The 19,999-nt window shown below is 39.2% G+C and overlaps 1 protein-coding gene across 3 annotated transcripts in view; it reads right to left on the bottom strand.

The window, feature by feature from the left end:
* The window catches only part of LOC5574272 (voltage-dependent calcium channel subunit alpha-2/delta-3), an 82,097-nt gene that overhangs the window by 35,699 nt on the left and 26,399 nt on the right, over window positions 1–19,999 (bottom strand). For 2 of the 3 annotated variants that reach the window (XM_021844865.1, XM_021844866.1), the window contains exon 1: window positions 9,674–10,056. The exons of the other annotated variant lie outside the window; for it this stretch is intronic. In XM_021844865.1, the coding sequence (XP_021700557.1) occupies window positions 9,674–9,792 (119 nt within the window). In that variant the 5' untranslated portion in view covers window positions 9,793–10,056. Of the gene's footprint in view, window positions 1–9,673; window positions 10,057–19,999 lie in introns of those variants that run through there. 3 annotated transcript variants of the gene reach the window in all.

Genomic DNA, 19,999 nt, shown 5'->3' with positions numbered 1-19,999 from the left:
CCGAATGGTCCACCTTTTCCCAGATACCATCACTCACGAACTGGTCAATCTCTTTATCGACCGCATCACGCACCGCAAATGCAACAGGCCTGGTCTTCACGTATACTGGCTTTGTATCTTTACGAACGGTCAGCGAAGCTTGTACCCCCTCTATTTTACCTACACGTTCATCGAAAATATGTGAAAATTTATTGAGTAAATCTTTCAACGCACTAGCGGTGGATTGATCCGCTCCGCCACAGTAAGAAACTGAATGTGTACCGGGTCTGAATACGCGATTGAAATCCAAATTCAAAGCAAGTAGCCAATCGCGACCCAGCAGGGGGTGCCTGCTAGATTCTGCAATGTGCAGAGGCAATGTGAGCTCTTCATCATGAGCAACAACTTTTACCATCACTTTACCGAGTACACCGATATCATTATCGCAGTAACTTACAAGCCGTGTAGCTGTAGGGATAATGTCCAAGTCGTTAAAGTAGAGTCGTTTGTCTCGTACATTGATAAGGGATACGGGCGATCCGGTGTCGACCTCGAATGTCAGCTCTCTGTGATTAATCGTCAGATTCAAAAGAAACTTACCAGCAAGACCACGAACCGCGCTCAGGTGGAAAACGTCCTTGATGACGCAGGGCTCCTCCAAGTGATGTGCATCATCCGTCCCCTTCTTCTCCTTATTCTTCGACAGGCACACCTTCTCCAGATGTCCCTTCTTCTTGCAGCAGTTGCAGACAGTCGATTTGTGCTTGCACTTGTCCGCAAAATGATCCGGATCTCCACACCGAAAGCACTGCTTCTTCCGTCCATCCGACTTGCTTGACTGATGATGGGAATTAACTTGACTCGACGACTGGAATGCCTTCTTCTTCTTCGTTTTCTTGACTCCGTGCTCAATATGCTGCACCTCGTTTTTCGATCGGGAGCCATGCATTTCGTCGGTTCCACGGTGAGACATCTCCATTCCGAATCCAATTTCTTTCGCTTTCGCCAACGTCAAATCACGAATTTCCAGTAACCGCGACTGTATCACACGATTCCGGATGCCGAAAACGAATTGATTCCGGATGGCCTTGTCCAGATGATCACCGAAGTTGCATGTTTGAGCGAGTTTCTCCAAATCCATCAGGTAATCGCTCAGTGTTTCGTGCTCTAGCTGCTTGCGACTCGCGAACTTGAAATTTTCCAGAATTTCTAAAGGTGCAGGACTGAAATGCTCCTTCAGAAGAGTCACAATCTCGTCGAACGTTTTTGTTTGTGGTTCAGCATTCTTCAGCTTGTTGCAGAGCACATCGAAGGTAGCACCGCCCATATAATGCAGCAGGTAATCGCGCTTGTCGGCTTCTGGCACGTGGTAAATCCGGAATGAAACCTGCAGCCGCTCCAACCATCGGTCGAATTTCGATGTCGCAGCATTGAACGGCTCGAACGAAAACGTAACCGGCATCACAGCAACGCCACCTGCAGCAGCAGCAACGCCACCGACGGCCCCATCGTCTAGTGGGTCCACCATATTGCGGAAAAGCAGCAGCCAGCCAAACGCGACGCAATAATGCAATTATTAAATTTCACGCAGTTCCGAACTTCTCGTCGCCAAACTATTGTGTATTTGGGCGGAAAAACTACCGGGAAACCGAAAATGGACCGGCGGAACCGAGTTATAAAAGAGACGCACACGAACTATTAATTTTAACTTTATTCCGTCTTTACTGTTCGGATGTCGATTGGAAATTAATCATTTCACTGCGGTCGATCTCGTAGCGGAAAGGGATGTTGTTGTTTAGGTTGGCACGAGTGAACCGTTGACAGCTCCAGTGCTGCCAGAATCGCTACGAAGTTATAACAGTTTCGTTGCAGATGACTTACATGATCATAACGAATCAATTCATAAACACAACGAACTCAGTTCACACTGAGGCGGACATGCAGTACATCACCAAACATGGAATGAGGCATGATCAGTGATTTGAAGAACTTCAGTTTTGTTGAGGTGGCGGAGGTACAGCAGTATAGCGTTCGCAGGCTGGCATAAATCATTCTACATTGTTGTGCAAGTAGTGCATACCAAAGCAAGTCATTTTGAAAAATAAATCCAAGGTTGTACGCTCTATCAGACCAATAGATGTTTCGACAGTCCATCACGATTCCAGGAACAGGTGTAAAGGCTCCCCCAAATCAACGCGATTTTATACGGCGACAGCGACAAACGATCGCTGCGATTTTGCTGATGTTTCACTGCATGCCCAGTTTGATGAACGTGTCTTAGCCACAGCGACGCGATTTCGAGGCGATTTTTGTCGCGTCAGTTTAGATGATTCCATGTAAGAGTGCTTGCAGCAACTCAACAACGTAATCGCGTCGATATTTTGTCGTGTTGATTTTGGGAGCCTTAAGGTTAAGATGAATCAAAGCCAAACCTCAAATTTTCAAGAGCACGAATCAGGAGAACCGCACATCCGTTCAGGCTGAAAACTTAATCGATTGGTCACTAGCTGGTAGGGACCAATCGATTAAGTTTTCAGCTTAAACGGGTGTTCGGTTCTGCAGATCCGTGCTCTTGAAAATTTGAAGTTTGGCTTCGATTCATCTTCACCTTAATGGAACCACCAGCGTTACGACGTTTTTTTTTATTTATTTATACTGCCGTGAATTGTAGGCTAGTGCCATCTGAATTTTCGTCAAAATTTAGTTGAGTTCAGTTTTCAACATATCATCCAATGCTCTTTCAGCTGCACTAATGAGATAATAAGATTTGTTCGGAAAATATAGGAAAAACCAGCAATTCGAATTGGTTTGTGACGGTCGATACTACTCGGCCTAGTCCCCGACCTAGCCTACTCCGGCTACGCGCTTCTTCATGCTTTGATATTGACCGGTGGAGTGCCGAAGTCGGTCCAGCGATTCCGGTTGGAGAATGGTTTCCGGTTCACTGGGGCTTCGACGACTCAAGCCGGTGATATGCTACGTACTACTCAGAGTTGTCCCCGGCCGTGGATCTATCCTACTCCGACGAAGATTTTCCTGGCGGCGGAAGATCTCTCGAACCGCTATTCGGCAGACGCCGAGGTCGGTCCTGCTATTCCGGTGATGGGAAGCTTCCGGTTCATAGGCACCCCGACCACCATTAGCCTGTGTTGTTTCGCGAATTACTCAGCTAGACCCAGGCGGTGGACTCAGCCTACTCCGACTCGACGTTGGACGGCCAAGTGCCAGAGTCGGTTCTGCAATTCCGGTTGGAGGATGACTTATGGTTTGCAGGCGCCCGACGACTTATTATCGATACTACACTACGCCCGCTCTACTAGATCTTGTCCCCGACGGAATATCTACCCGATTGCGACCCGGAGTTCTCTGGTCTTCACACCATCTCCTTTGCAGCGACAACATAATCTGTGTTATCCCTCTGTTCACCGCATTACAAATGTTTTCATGCTGGTTCATGTTCTGCACGATGTTATCCGGATTTAGGACGCTTGCTTTCTAGATTTTTTTTATGAAGAATTTAACTTCTCTACGTTTTCTGGTCGTCCACACCGACACATTAGGAATGAGCCTCTGGGTCTACCTTCCTTTCTCCAAATTATTCCACTCCAGCTGCCACCTTGCCATTGTAACCATTCTGACGGTATTCCTCACATTCCATGTGTCCCTTTACTGGTACCATGCTATGTCCTCAGCCAGAGTGATACAGATGGGGATCATTCCAACGATAACGAACACTGCCTCCGTATAGCCATGAGCCGGAGAGTACCTGCCAGCTTCTCTCGGTTACGTTTGGTTCCCAACGCTGCAGCCCAAGCCAAGATTCCATATCTTAAAATGGACGATGGCAAGGGTCGCCAGAAGGCGTTTTGTACTGCTTCATGGTCCTACAATAATGGACATGGTCCTAGCTACAGTGCTAGCTGTCTTTTCGCATGCATAGTTGTTGAAGTTCAGCCTGTCGCCGATCATTACTCCTAGGTGCTTTAGAGAGCGTTCCGATGAGATTGCGTGTCCTCTGACATTGATCTCAAACTGCTGAACCGCCTTGCAGTTGCTGAGCAGCACCACCTCCGTTTTGCGATGAGTGAACTGCAGCTTGACTCCAGTCATCCACGATTCAATGATATCTAGCGATTCCATCACCACCTCCACCTTGTCTTGTCAGTTATCATAAGAACGACGTCATCTGCAAACCCGACGATCTCGACTCCATTCGGTAGTGACAAGGTTAGCACTCCATCGTATATCATGTTCCACAGTGTTGGACCAAGTATGGATTCCTGTGGAACTCCCGCCGTTACTTTAGTAGACATTTGTCCCTGATTTGTGTCGTAAACCAGTACGCGGTTCTGAAAGTAGCTTTGCAGACCTTTACACAGATATTCGGGAACCTGCATTCGGTGTAGGGTGCCTCTCAACTGGCACTGTTGAACGCGTTCTTTTCTTTATACAAATAGTAATTAATTTATTTATCTTTTGATAATAATATACAGTAACTATAACGTACAATTTTATGATTTTCCTTATCTATACTTAAATTTATTCCACGTTGCGCAGTTCTTAACGCTGCACTGTATCGATTGACTCTCCTCTTCTACTTGGACGCTTTCTCCGCGCACGCGATGACTGTCCAAATAGCATTCACCGTTCCGCAATCCGTTCCTGCCTTCCGTGTAGATCATCAGCCTGCCGAAGATGACCTTCTCCTGAAGTTTGCCACGAGTATCCAGCAAGCATATTTGCCTATATGAAGCAGGATATCCTGGCCGTTTTCCCGAGCAACACCAGCTTCTGCACCTTCCATCTGTCTGGGAAGCACACTTCTGCAACGCTGTCCTAAATATGTCTGGAAACGCCAAGATTGCTGCCCTTAGCGCTACGTTACGCTACGTTGGACCGGGAGCTTTGTTCAGCTTCAATGCCTTCGCAACCGTTCTCAGCTCGGTGTTAGAAACTTGGTTACCAGCGTTTTCTTCATCTACGTCAGCGTAAAGTTTGGGCGGCCACGCGGTATATCAACTTCAGTTTGTCAGAGCATATTTGAGCTGGTGTAACTGGGCCCTTTATCTTCACCATCACTATTCGATAGGCGTTGCCCCAGGTATTTGCGTCAGCTTCCCGGCACAACTCCTTGTAGCAGTTTGATTTACTCGTCGCTATCTCCCGTTTGAATACGGTACGACGTCTTTTAGTGACCAACAAAGCCTTACTGTTTGATGGAGGTTGTTGCGTCTCGACCAATCTGCTTCTCGTTCAAGGCCATCATTCATCATTCGAACAAGTTCTTGTGTACAAGGGCCAAGCCGAGCAATGTAGAGCTCTACATCATCGGCATAAATTTGTGTAGAGCAATAAGTCAGCACCGTTGGAAAATTGTTTAGGGTGGCAGCAAATGGGTAGAGGACTGAGAGCTGATCCTTGAGGTACACCAAAGGGCACCTCAACGTCCTCAACGCTTGTTCCGTCCCGACGTCACCTTCCTTCCCTTCCCCGATGACCGTAAGGACGTGGCCGTTATTGACTTTAAAATTTGAGCTCTCGATTTGTGCACATTGAAGAATGGTAAGCTAATCCCAAGCCCATTCATCAATTCCCTGTGCAACTTCGATTGTTCTGGTCAATCACGGAGTAGCAACTACGAATTGTGCGGTCATCTATGCTTATGCTTATGCTTATGCTTAAATGGACGACCCAGACATCGCCACTGGTTCAATAATTACCATGTTCCAGTGTATGTGGATGGACCACAACTACAACTTTGAAGATCCTCGATCTTCCACCGTAAATGTCCAATACTGTCATAATGGAGACCATGTGCAACAGTTCGGCAGAGTGTTGTCCATCCGCAAAAAAGTATGGAAGAAGTTTTGCCCCCTAATATCGAGTAGGTCAAAGAAAGAGAATGAACCAAAACGGTCGTGTGCGCAGAGTGGCGATATAGTTGATGCGAAGTACATAGTTTATTATACTAGATCTAAGAAGAATAATACGAAATTGTAGTTAGAAAAAATCACCGATGTCAGTAATTCGTTAATCGAAATCTCAACAGCTGATCGGTCGGTAATCCTTTCGGTAAACGAAGAGTTTACTGAAAGGACTGTAATTCAAACCCGACGGATGAGCTGTCAAAACTTCTGGTAGATCGGCAGTGCTTACCGAAGTTCCGCGCCTATTTTGTATGGTATTTACCGAATCATCGGTCATTTTGGATAGAGGCAGCGAAATTGCAGATATTTTTGCAATGTAAAATATCAATTCATACTCCAATTTTTGAAACAAACATTTATTGGTATGGCATAAATAATCACCTCATGTTGAAGAAGCTAACCAGCAGGGTGGTTAATGTTAGTTTACCGATTTCAAGCCGTGAAAAGTCGTTTTTTTCAAAATCAGTAGAATGGTAGAGAACATTCGCTTGCAAACCGTTGCATTTTTGCCAAATCGTTTCATATGTACTCCATAATCGCATGACTCCAAATTTCGACTTGTTCTGCACCATCACGAAATGCTGCTGATTCCAAGCGCATGATTGGAGGATCCAGCTTCATCGATTTTTTGCTCCTTTACTTCCTACAGTAAAAAGTAAATATACCAACCCCTTACAGATCTCGCTCAGATGTTAGCCAAAAAATAAACAATTAACCAGCAACGTCTCCTCGAAATCACTTCTTCCAAGCAAATTTAAAAAAAACTTTTCACAAAAACTAACGAAATGGAACGGATCTACATATAAGTTCACTGTTTATTTCAAGAGCCGTTTGAAAATGCTATTATTACGGTATTTATTGCCGACAGTTCAGTAGAATATTTCACCAAAGTCATCACTTGAGCTTGTTTTGAAGCTTGATTTATCGATAAATATCTTCACCAATATTGTTGAACTTGAAACAATTCACCGAAATTCAGTGATTTTCTTCGCAGATTTCAGTAATCAAGCCGGAATATACCGAAACGTCTGTATTTTTTTTATCGTCGATCTTTTTCGGTAATTTTAATTACCGCACTCATAGAGCCTATTTAAATGTGTAGTATATTATGTTATTATAATTTAATTTAAAATACGATGCGAATGTACTTCTCAAGTGTAGAGTGTCGAAAATAAAACAAACAAACCAAGAGGAGTCTAGTATTGGCAGTATACCAGACCCTTTTTTTAATTTTATTTTCTTTATTAGTATCATTCCAAACATTACATTCATTTCTTATATCTAGGTGTTCTGTGTTATTAGACAACACTATCATCCAAATTTGGTAAAACATTAAGATTTTATTAACATTTTCCATATTCCATTTCATTTGCCGTAGCGATTCAGATTTTTTACAGGTGAGTTGATTTCACCTGCTTATAAGAGAAAAAAAACACGTTTTCAATTTACTTTACCTATCTTAACCTAGACATATAACGCATTAATCGTGGCAATAGAAGATTGTAACGATTTTTGCCTGAAATTTTTAATTATTTTATTTGACATTTGTTCCAATGTTTCAACATTGAATATTCAATGTAACTCATTGGTAATATACCAGTGAGGAAGCTTCAGAATCATTTTCAAAATTTTATTTTGAATTCTCTGCAGAGCTTTCTTTTTGGTATTACAACAGCGAGTCCATATTGGTACAGTATACAACATGGCTGGACAAAGTTTTTATTTTCTATTAATAAGGGGATAGAGACATTTTACATATTTATTACATTTGGTTTGAATGCCCTCAATGTGATTTTAGAAAGTTAAATTCTTATCTAGCATGAGCCTTAGATACTTAACTTCATCTGACCAATTTATTGGAACCCCTCTCATCGTGACAACATGTCTACTTGAAGGTTTCAAATAAAGAGCTTTTGGTTTATGTGGGAATATTATTAGTTGAGTTTTGGAAGAATTAGGAGAAATCTTCCATTTTTGCGAGTATGAAGAAAAAATATCCAAACTTTTTTTTTGCAATCGACTACAGATGGCACGCAGGCTTCGTTCTTTGGCGGAGAATCCTGTGTCATCCGCAAACATCCGCAAATTTTTGACATCCCTGAGGTTGACTTACCTGAGTAACCTGAGGCTTGATTGTGAAATTATAAAACTTTAATTTTCCAACATACATTTTTAGAATAATTCAAAGTTGTCTGTCAAATCGTACAATTCAGGTTAATTATCAGAACTCCAAGTCTGAAAGTCTTCCAGTAAGAAATGGTGTTCCTCAAGGCAGCATTTGGGGACCAATATTATGCAAAATTTTCACATCTGACTTACCTGAGTTACTTCAAGGATGTCAAAAATCTTTGTTTGCGGATGATACAGGCCTCTAAGCCATAGGACGAAGCCTGCGTGCCATCTGTAGTAGATTGCAAATAAGTTTGGATATTCTTTCTTCATACTTGCAAAAATGTAAGATTTCTCCTAATGCTTCCAAAATTCAACTAATAATATTCCCACCTCAACCAAAAGCTCTTCTTTTGAAACCTTCAAGTAGACATGTTGTCACGATGAGAGGGGTTCTAATAAATTGGTCAGATGAAGTTAAGTATCTAGAGCTTATGCTAGAGATAAATTTAACATTCAAATATCACATTGAGGGCAGTTAAGCTAAATGTAACATATATATAAAATGTCTCTATTCACTTATTAACAAATAATCGAAACATTGCAATAAGCACAAGCTTCGGATTTATTTTACTTATTGGTATTGCCTTAAACACACACTCCCAAAAAATGTGATTTTACGTCTTTAAGATGCACATAAAATAGAGATGCACATAAAAGAAGCGAACCAAATGACGTAAATTTGTGTTGAGTTTTAGTTAGTGTCTGATTCTGGGAATGACGATCTAGTGCCATCGTTTTCGTGTCCTTTATCATGTGAAATTACATTTTTTGTTCAATATATCTTCAAGAACACGTTTTTGTGTCGTTCCATCACTTACATCATGCATCATTCAGTCATGACGTGAATTACGTCCACAGTAATTATCATTATTTTTAAGAGTGTAGCTAGAAGATTTATTATAGAAGTATACTTCTAATTTGTCTCCATTCCAGTCAAGCCCTTTCCTATACAAATTAGAGTGTATGAAACTCGAACAAAAATTTCCTTTAATATAACAACTGGATAATCCGAATATTTGAACCATCAATTTTTTGTACGATTATTTGAAGTTCCTAGAGCGTAGTAATTTTGAAGTCAGAGAAAGCAAATAATGTGAATCAAAATACAGATATAGGTAAACTTTGAAAATTCCCATGCACAAAAGCAACTGTTTTTGTCGTAAATAAATCAACCTTGCTCGTTAGTTTGTTTGCAAACAATCATTTTCATGGTCGCGCATGCGTGTTTCCCCCAATTTTCACCCATTTATCATAATGTTTATAAACACAACGGTGTGTCGGAAAACATGTTTACCAACAAATCTCCAAAAGCGTCCAAAACAACGCCAAAACCGGTCTCACCATCTCACGATGCCGGCACGCGCAACATGTGTTTCTGGTGAGAAGCGGGAAAAATCAATCACAAGTGAGCAAAGAAAATCTCACCCGTCCGAAAATAGCTTTTCCTTTCGTTAAGTTTTCGTTTCCATCTTGATGGCACTTTTCCCCTGATGACAGCTGTCAAAATGGTTACGAACCTGGATTTTTATCTCGGAAACATCCTAAATATTTAAATTTTCCTTGTGAAATGCATAAATCCCACATATTCAACTTACATTTCAGTCTGTACAGTTGCATCAGCACTTTGGTCCGGCAATTTCATCCATAAAAGGAATATAGCGATACTCAGCATGAGCCCCCGTTTGGAGCTCCATTTTCCCACTTTAGCACACATTTTCACCGCTAAATCACACACTATTGCTAATAATATTATCTAACGCACATATTTCTGCTGGAAAAACCGCGTTTCCCACGTGGGAAATGGTCGCAAAAGCAAGATTTTCTACTTTTTCTGCCAGCAGGTTAAAGTCACCATTGCATGCAATGGAAGATGTCCTGGGATGAAGAGAGATAAGATGAAAAATTTCCCGTGCGAAGATGAAATGAAACTACGCCTTCCGTACGCGACCGCGGTTCGTTCGAGACTGAGCACGGTGAGAAAAGCTATTTTGGGGTACACATTGGGTGAGAAATTTCCGCAGCGTCGCGTTCGATGGTGTCTTGTTGTGGTCAAGTTTTCCACCGCGACGATTCGTTTCTTCGTTCAATGTGCGTTTTCGACGAAGGGTGAACGAAGAATTTTCTAACTATCGGTAAAGAGTAGAATAATTCGTTCCATGGAGCAGCTTTATGTATTGTTAGGCGGTGAATTGAATACACACTCACACACACCCCACTCAGTGCCGTCGGTGCCAAAAGTGGGGTCATGGTACAAAAAATTGTCGCATGGATGCTAAATGCATGATTTGCGGAGGTTCTTCTCACGCTAAGGACGACTGTCCTGTGAAAGAAGATACCAGAAAATTTCAATGCGCCAATTGCAAGGGCCCTCACAAAGCTAACTTTTGGGAATGCATTTCACGCAAAAGAGTCGTTGAGGCTCGCGCCAAGCAGATGAAGGATAATATCCGTTACGATAACGGTCGTTTCCGGAATTTGCCTGGTAGAGTATCGAACAATGCTCATTTTTCAGTTAACGATCGCTTGATTAGGAATCATACCCACCAGGAAGATCATAATCATGCTCATTCACAAACAAATTTTAATCCGTCGGGTAGCCGTTCGAATCTTTCAATTTCGAATGTATCTACCCATGGTAAATCCTTTGCCGATATCGTAGCAGGTAATTTGAACTCTTCCCCTGTTCGTTCCATGAGTACCCATTCTACTTGTTTCAAATCAAATGGAAAAAACCCTACCGCCACAGGTAACTCCTACCCCGCTTCTTCGTCTACCGAAAATTCCAATGGGAAATCATCAGATGATATGTCTGCCTCTGATTTTAATTTTCTAACTGAACAATTGAATCTAATGATTGATGCAATGTTCAAAGCCACCACTATGACTGAAGCAGTCCAAGTAGGTGTAAAATTTACAAATAAAATTGTTATTGGATTACGTTTTTCTAATGGATCCAAATAATAATTTAAATATTTTAAATTGGAATGCTCGTTCTCTGAATGGTAAAGAGGACGAGCTGTTTAATTTTCTTACAGCTAATAACGTGCATATAGCAGTTATTACCGAAACTTATTTAAAACCTGGATCCAAATTTAAAAAAGATCCTAACTTTTTTGTTTATCGTAATGATCGACTTGATGGGGCATGTGGGGGAGTTGCAATCATCATTCATAGGCGTATAAAACATCAACTGTTTTCGTCATTTGAAACTAAAGTTTTTGAAACTTTAGGTGTTTCTGTTGAAACACAGTTTGGTAAATATACTTTCATAGCTGCCTATTTGCCTTTTCAATGCTCTGGGCAGCAAGTTAATTTGCTCCAAACTGACTTGCGTAAATTGACTCGCAATAAGTCCAAATTTTTTGTCATTGGTGACTTTAATGCCAAACATCGGTCATGGAATAATTCTCAAAGTAATTCCAACGGCAGAATTTTATTTGATGAGTGCTCTTCAGGATATTTCTTAATTAAATACCCTGATAGCCCTACATGTTTTTCCTCTTCTAGAAATCCATCTACGATTGACTTGGTCTTAACCGACTCTAGTCATCTTTGTAGCCAATTAGTTACTCATGCTGATTTTGATTCTGATCATGTCCCTGTTACATTTCAAATATCGCATGAAGCGATTCTCAATCCTATCAGCTCCACTTTCAATTATTTACGAGCCGACTGGAATATATATGAAACGTATGTTGACTCTAATCTTGATGTTAACATTTCTTTAGAAACTAAAATTGATATTGACAATGCTCTTGAAACTTTAACAAATTCCATTGTTGAAGCCAGAAACATTGCAATTCCAAAATGTGAAGTAAAATTTGAATCCGTGATTATAGACGATGATCTTAAACTCTTGATCCGTCTTAAAAACGTGAGGAGAAGGCAATTTCAACGCACTCGTGATCCTGCTATGAAAATTATATGGCAGGATTTGCAGAAAGAAATCAAGAAACGTTTTGCAGATTTAAGAAACAAAAATTTTGAAAATAAAATTTCTCAATTGGACCCCGGCTCTAAGCCCTTTTGGAAATTATCTAAAATCTTGAAAAAACCTCAGAAGCCTATACCGGCATTGAAAGAGGAAAACAAATTATTACTAACTAATTGCGAAAAAGCTCAAAAACTTGCTATGCAGTTTGAAAGTGCGCACAATTTTAATTTAGAACTTACTAGTCCAATTGAAAAATGAAGTTACTCAGGAGTTCGAAAATATTCTCAATCAAGAGAACGTTTTCGAAAATGCCTGGGAGACTGATTTGGAAGAAGTGAGAACTATTATTAAAAAATTCAAAAATATGAAAGCTCCTGGCGATGATGGAATTTTCTACATCCTCATCAAGAAACTTCCAGAAAGTAGCTTATCATTTTTAGTTGATATATTTAACAAATGTTTTCAATTAACATATTTTCCTGACAAATGGAAAAATGCTAAGGTTGTTCCAATTTTAAAACCAGACAAAAATCCTGCAGAAGCTTCTAGCTATCGTCCAATCAGTTTGCTTTCCTCCATCAGTAAACTTTTTGAAAAGGTTATTTTGAACAGAATGATGGCCCACATCAACGAGAATTCAATTTTTGCCAATGAACAGTTCGGATTCCGCCATGGACATTCGACCACTCATCAACTTTTACGTGTAACAAATTTGATCCGTTCCAACAAATCTGAAGGCTATTCTACTGGTCTTGCTCTTCTAGACATAGAAAAAGCATTCGACAGTGTTTGGCATGAAGGTTTGATTGTAAAATTGAAAAATTTTAATTTTCCAACATACATTGTTAGAATAATTCAAAGTTATCTGTCAAATCGTACACTTCAGGTTAATTATCAGAACTCCAGATCTGAAAGACTTCCTGTAAGAGCTGGTGTTCCCCAAGGCAGCATTTTGGGACCAATATTATACAATATTTTCATATCTGACTTACCTGAGTTACCTCAGGGATGTCAAAAATCTTTGTTTGCGGATGACACAGGCCTCTCCGCCAAAGGACGAAGCATGCGTGTCATCTGTAGTCGATTGCAAAAAAAGTTTGAATATTTTTTCTTCATACTCGCAAAATTGGAAGATTTCTCCTAATGCTTCCAAAACTCAACTAATAATATTCCCACATAAACCAAAAGCTCTTTATTTGAAACCTTCAAGTAGACATGTTGTCACGATGAGAGGGGTTCCAATAAATTGGTCAGATGAAGTTAAGTATCTAGGACTCATGCTAGATAAGAATTTAACTTTCAAAAATCACATTGAGGGCATTCAAGCCAAATGTAACAAATATGTAAAATGTCTCTATCCCCTTATTAATAGAAAATCAAAACTTTGTCTTAAGAACAAGCTTTTGATATTCAAACAAATTTTCAGGCCAGCCATGTTGTATGCTGTACCAATATGGACTAGCTGTTGTAATACCAGGAAGAAAGCTCTGCAGAGAATTCAAAATAAAATTTTGAAAATGATTCTGAGGCTTCCTCCCTGGTATAGTACCAATGAGTTACATAGGATATCCAATGTTGAAACATTGGAACAAATGTCAAATAAAATAATCAATAATTTCAGGCAAAAATCGTTACAATCTTCTATTGCCACGATTAATGCGTTATATGTTTAGGTTAAGTTAGGTTAAGTATATTAAAAACTTTTTTTTTTTCTGTTATAAGCAGGTGAAATCAACTCACCTGTAAAAAATCTGAACTGCTACGGCAAATGAAATGTAATATGTTGTTAACAAAATGTTAATAAAATCTTAGATTTGTTTTACCAAATTAGGATGATAGTGTTGTCTAATAACACAGAACACCTAGATATAAGAAATAATGAATGTAATGTTTGGAATGATACTAATAAAGAAATTAAAAAAAAAAAAAAAAAAAAAAAAAAAAAAAAAAAAAAAAAAAAAAAAAAAAAAAAAAAAAACATATATGGAACATTTACCAGTTTTTGCCAGTTGCCAAAGTTGCCTAAGTTGTGAATATTGGTAAACTTACCACAACACAGAACTATTTGAAAACGTTCCAAAACGTCCATGTAGTCAGTCCAGCCCAAAACCCGAAGAAAAGCAGAAGTCGAAATGGAGAGCATATTAAACCAGGTCGAAGGAAAAATAAATTGTAATAATGTATATGATTGAAATTTTATCTCCGTCACGAATGCACCAAACGGGGGTAACGTGTCGTTAATAAAAAAAAAAACAAAAGGAGAGAAAAGAAAGTTTTTTTTAACATAACGTCTAAATAATATATCTTTATCTTTAATAAGGTACCCGAGGCAAGTGGGACATAAAAAAACGATAGTTCAAACAGATTGTTCAATATAATTTAAAAATGTCAACATTTTGCAAAATCCAACAACACAATTACATTTTGGCAACATATTTGCTGATGTGTGCATGAATTTGATCGAATAATTTCGAAATTGTGAGAACCTTTGAAGAAAGATGGACAATGAGCCATAAAACGCTGTTATCTCGCTGAACGGGGAAGTGGGACACATCCAGTTTCATGCCTCACACCACATCAGTAAGTCAACCATTGCAATAATAGGATTGATAAATCATAAATTTTCAATTTTTAGTACATATTTGATGTACATAAGGGATGAACCATAAAATATGTTACGTTTTAGGAAGAAAACGTGTATGTAAGGTTATGTCACATCGTATTTAATTTTAACTGGAAATATGTCCGAAATATATCAGTTATAAGTTGTCAATCAAAATGCAGCACGTAAACTTTTAAAAATTGACAAATTTTAGAATATTTTTTTATTATTTGTTATTACTGTTATGCATGGCGGAAAACCTCTTAATGTGATGGAACTGTATTCCGCAACTACTGAATTTGGAAGAAATATCAAATAAAGTTCAATAAAAATGGTAAAGAAATCTATCTCATGATGTATTTTAAATTTTATCTCTGTCTTCGTTCAATTTTAAATTCATATTTCAAAAATAAAAATAGAAAAAAATATTTAGAAAAAAAAATCTCCCTATTCAACAATTACGTATTATAAGATCGATTTTTTTTTTTTTTTTTTTGATAAAAATCATTTGTTTGAATGTTTTAGTGCTACGCTCTAGGAAAATATTTGAAACGTATAGGTAAAGTTTTGATCCTGGTGCTTGTTTCGATAGGTCCCACTAAGGGATAAGTAAGACTATAGAAATTTTCATATGAAATGAAAACAAAATACCTGTTTATCGTAAGCAGCTTGTAACAATACCTAAAGTTATAGCTTATCGACGGTAATTCGATATATAGCACAGTTATTTTTTGTGAGCCAATGCAGAACGTTAAACGTGTCACAATTTAGCATACAAGTTGAAAATGGTGCTGAGCTGACAACTGTTACATAGAGCACATGATATTAAAAATAACAATAATTGTTGTTCTAAATACTTTCCTTATCATTGTATCTTCAACTTTCTAGAAGAACTGAAAAACTTTTCCTAAACGAGCTATGAAGAAATGACCCACTTACCTCGGATTATCACTAGCCCCGGGGTACCTTACTTTTTGAGATATATGCCGTTGTATGTGAATGACCCCTAAAATTCATTTTTTTTATTATAACTTTTGCCAATATTTTTAACATGTTTTGTTTTTTTTCTACAAAGTTGTTTACCATGCAAAAACACATGTTATTACTGACCATGTTATAACGCTATCGCTATCTAACAAAGTTATTATTTTAAGCAAAATGACAAAGATAACCCTTTAATAATTCTTGAAAAAACTTCCTCTTCCACTTCAATATGAGACATGGTTTTATTACACACTAAGCTCTTACAGTGAATTTCACCGAAATCTCAACAGTTGAACAGTTCGGTGAAATAAAACACCGTAATTCCGTCGAAATTTTACGGATTCCGGTAATTATTCACCGAATACTGTAAAAAATTACCGTTCTCCGATAATTTATTTCACCGAACTGTTCAGCTGTTGAAATTTTACAGGAATCCGTAAAATAATTTAAGTGTGTAGAATCGATTAAATAACGATCCAAACGAGTTTTAAATTGAATTCAATACTTTTCAAAACATTAGAAAGTGCCTTTTAATTATCATGGTAATGCTTAATTTTGTTTATTTTTTCGTATTCTTAAACCCCTAAAAACTGACTTATATGGTAAATTAAATACAGAAGTCAGAATAAAAGTTAGCCAAATATCTTAGCACATCAGGTTTTCAGACAATAGCGAATGAAAAAGATCGATTTCAGTCAACTGGCTTGTAAGTTTACCAGCTTAACTTTCAAGCAAGTTGACTGAAATCGATCATTTTAATCCGCCATTTTCTGAAAAACGTAATGTGCTAAGATTTTTTGGCTTCTTCTTCTTCTTGACACTAACGTCCCAACTGGGACAGATCCGGCTTCTCAGCTTAGTGTTCTAAGAGCACTTCCACAGTTATTAACTTGGAGCTTTCTTTACCAAAGTTGCCATTTTAGCATTCGTATATCGTGTGGCAAGACCGATGATACTCTATGCCCAGGGAAGTCAAGGAAATTTCCATTACGAAAAGATCCTGGATCGACCGGGAATTGAACCCAGACACCTTCAGTTTGGCTTTGCTTTGTAGGCGCGGACTCTAACCACTCGGCTAAGGAAGGGAAAATTCTTTGGCTATGGTTATTATTATTTACTTGGTCAATTAGTTTGGTAAAACCTCGTGAAGGGGGCAGGATCCGTCATTGATTTCCGAATTTTCAAAAGCAGTTTTTTAATCAAAGTCAAGAAAATTTACAGGAAAATATGTTCACTGTATTCTGTTCTCCTATCAAAACACAGTGAACACATTTTCATCGAATAATTTTTAGTTTTAAACAGAAAAACTGCTTTTCAAGTTTCAATGATGACGATGATTACGATGACGGAGCGTTGATCGTTTAAGATGTGACGCCAATTTACTCGGTCCATGGCCAACTTCGATTTTGGCCCACGCTCTACTGATCTTGTTGCACCTGATCACGCCATCTCGCTCGCTGTGCTCCACGCCTCCTTGTGCCAACCGGATTCGACGCGAACACCATCTTTGCTGGTTTTTTGTCTGGTTGTCTTGCAACATGCCCTGCCCAACACACCCTTCCGGCTTTCGCCACCTTCTGCATACTGGGTTCGCCGTAGAGCCTAGCAAGCTCGTGGTTCATTCTCCGTCGCCACACACCAGGAGAACGCCAAAGATGGTCCTAATCACCCTTCGTTCGAACACTTCAAGTACTGGCAGGTGCTCTTCCAGCATGGTCCATGCTTCCTGTCCATAGAGGACCACCGGTCTTAGGCAGAATCCATTTATTACGTAAAGCTAAAATCGGAAATTGTTTACCCCCTCCCCCCTCCATAACGCTTTTTGTATGAAAAATTTCAAATTGTTGTATGAGCCGTAACGCTTGAGCCTACCCCTGAGTTTAGACATTTATGTGGGAAATCATTGACCTCCGGTTGGGGAAAACCGTTGTAAACCCATGCAATATGGGTATTTTTGGAACGGGCACGAAGTGGGGATGACGAAAATGGATGTCTGACGCCACTTTTAAATTCACAATTTTCGAAGTCTGTTTTTACGCAAATATATTTTACGTTACATTTTTACGAAGTAGCTCTATTTAGAACATCAGTACAGATTAGTACATTGATCCATTTGCTTATATAAAGATTTCATGCTATATATAAGTACACACTATGCTCTTACGGTGAATTTCACCGTCATCTCTACAGCTGAACAGTGCGGTGAAATAAAACACCGCAACTTCGTCGGAATTTAACGGAAACGGTGATTTTTTACCGAATACTGTAAAAATCTACCGTACTCCTTTAATTTATTTTACCGAACTGTTCAGCTGTTGAAATTTCACAGGAATCCGTAAAATAATTTAATTGTGTAGCATCAATATAAAACTACTTGCGTTTGTAGATACTCAGGCCTATATTTTGTGGAGTTCTTGAAGTCCAAAAACATCGACACAACTTAATACAATACTTGTATTGAGAATTTTACGTCTAATGAAATAGAGCCATATTACCCCTTGCTTCCACTCCTCCGGCAGCTGTCCCGTTTCTCAGATTCTGACAATCAGCCGGTGCAGGCAGGCGGCCAACCTCTCCGGGCCCGTTTTGATGAGTTCAGCTCCAGCTTGTTCTTGAGCTGGATGATAGCATCCTTAACTTCCCTCAATGTGGGAACAGGTTGGTTTCCTTCATCCGCCGTGCTGACGTAGTCACTGTCGTGACCCCCTGCGACAGTGTTTTCCGTGCCATTCATATGTTGATCGTAGTGCTGTTTCCACCTTTCAATCACCTCACGTCCTTCCGTCAAGATGCTTCCATCCTCATACCTTCACATTTCCAATTACTTTCATATCTTCTTTGCTTTCGTTTCTTTTTATATCGCTCCACATTTTGTCGCTTTTCTTGTTGCAGAATTGCAGCCCGTGCTGCACCCTTCTCCTCCAAAACCAGCCTGTATTTTTCGTCGAACCAATCGTTACATGTCCTCCTTCCCATGTACCCGACGATGTTGTCGGCTGCGTTGTTGATGGCTTGTTTTATGGTGCTCAAGCAGCCCTCAAGAGGGGCTTCGTCAAGTTCGCCCTCCTCCGGCAATGCTACTTCGAGAGCGAAGTTACTACGTTCGGTTGAGTCAGTGGCGCAAGGTTACACCGAAGCGGGCGTCAATACCGTACATCGTTGATGACGGATAGTTTTGGGCGCAGTTTCACCATCATTAGATGGTGATCAGAGTCAACGCCACGATAGGTTCTGACGTCGGTTATATATGAGAAGTGTCGTTCATCGATCACAACGTGGTCGATTTGTGATTTCCCAGGTAACAATTTGAAGCTGCTCAAACGCTTTTATAGCTAATTCAATTCAGCCTTTGTTTGAACAAAAGCTGTTCATAGCCTGCATTCACTGTTGTTCAGCTGTTAAACATCTAATTCTGGCGATTTTATTCAGCCTTAAGCTTAATTGAAGCTATATAGAAGGCTGAATAAAGGTCTAGCATGCGCTTATTCAGGCCTCTTTCAATAACGATAATTCTATTTTTAGAACAGATGGCAACCTTCAGATGGCTTAACGATCGCTTATTCATCCATTATTCAACAATTAACCAAAAAAAAATTAAAAAGTATTTACAGGTTTATAGTTTTGGGTTTTATCAACGCAACTAACAATTTCAAACACATAGTGTAGAAAATTGCTGGAATTTAAAGATGAAGATTAGTAAATATGTGCCATTGAGATTTGAACTGGGATTCGCTGATTTATAACCACTTACCTTGACATCTGCTTCACATGAGACTGTATGAACATCATCAACAGCAAGGGACTAACATATTGTTTTGTCTGAATAAGGGCTATTTTAAAGGCTGCATTGAGGCTGAAGAAGTGATAACAGCGCTTTGCAAAAACACTTGAGTTAGCTGTCAAAGTGTGTTGTGATTTTTGTTTCAAAATAGAATCCTCGGTAATTTTTAATTTCTGCTATTCAATTGTTGTCAACGCAAGTTGGTAATGATTTCGATTTCGTTCAGTTAATTAAAAATGTTACGAAGAAATCTGTGTCATCGAGTGTAGTGTTATATCCTTGGTTCTATCTTGTTGTTACACAAGGTCATCGATTTTTTTCGACGAATGATAGGCCCGTGTGCGTTTACAGCATGTCTGCTTCGGGATGTGAAAATTTTGTTGTTCGATGAAACGGTTTTATAATAATTAATTTAGTGTTCGACCCAATGTAGGTATATATTTCGGTATGTATATTTTTATCAACATACAGGTGAACAATTTTTCGACAATGGCTTGATTAAAGCTTTAAATAAACTTTAATCAATATCATTCAGGTTGGCTGAACAAAAGTTAAAACTGTAGATGAAAAATAGTTTGTTCAACTCAAATATTCAGCTTTGAGTATACTGCTGAATAAGA

Source organism: Aedes aegypti, chromosome 2 (assembly GCF_002204515.2).
Source record: "Aedes aegypti strain LVP_AGWG chromosome 2, AaegL5.0 Primary Assembly, whole genome shotgun sequence".
NCBI lineage: Eukaryota > Metazoa > Arthropoda > Insecta > Diptera > Culicidae > Aedes > Aedes aegypti.
The sequence above is the reverse complement of the archived record's forward strand: the minus strand, read 5'-3'. Positions and strand labels throughout refer to the sequence as shown.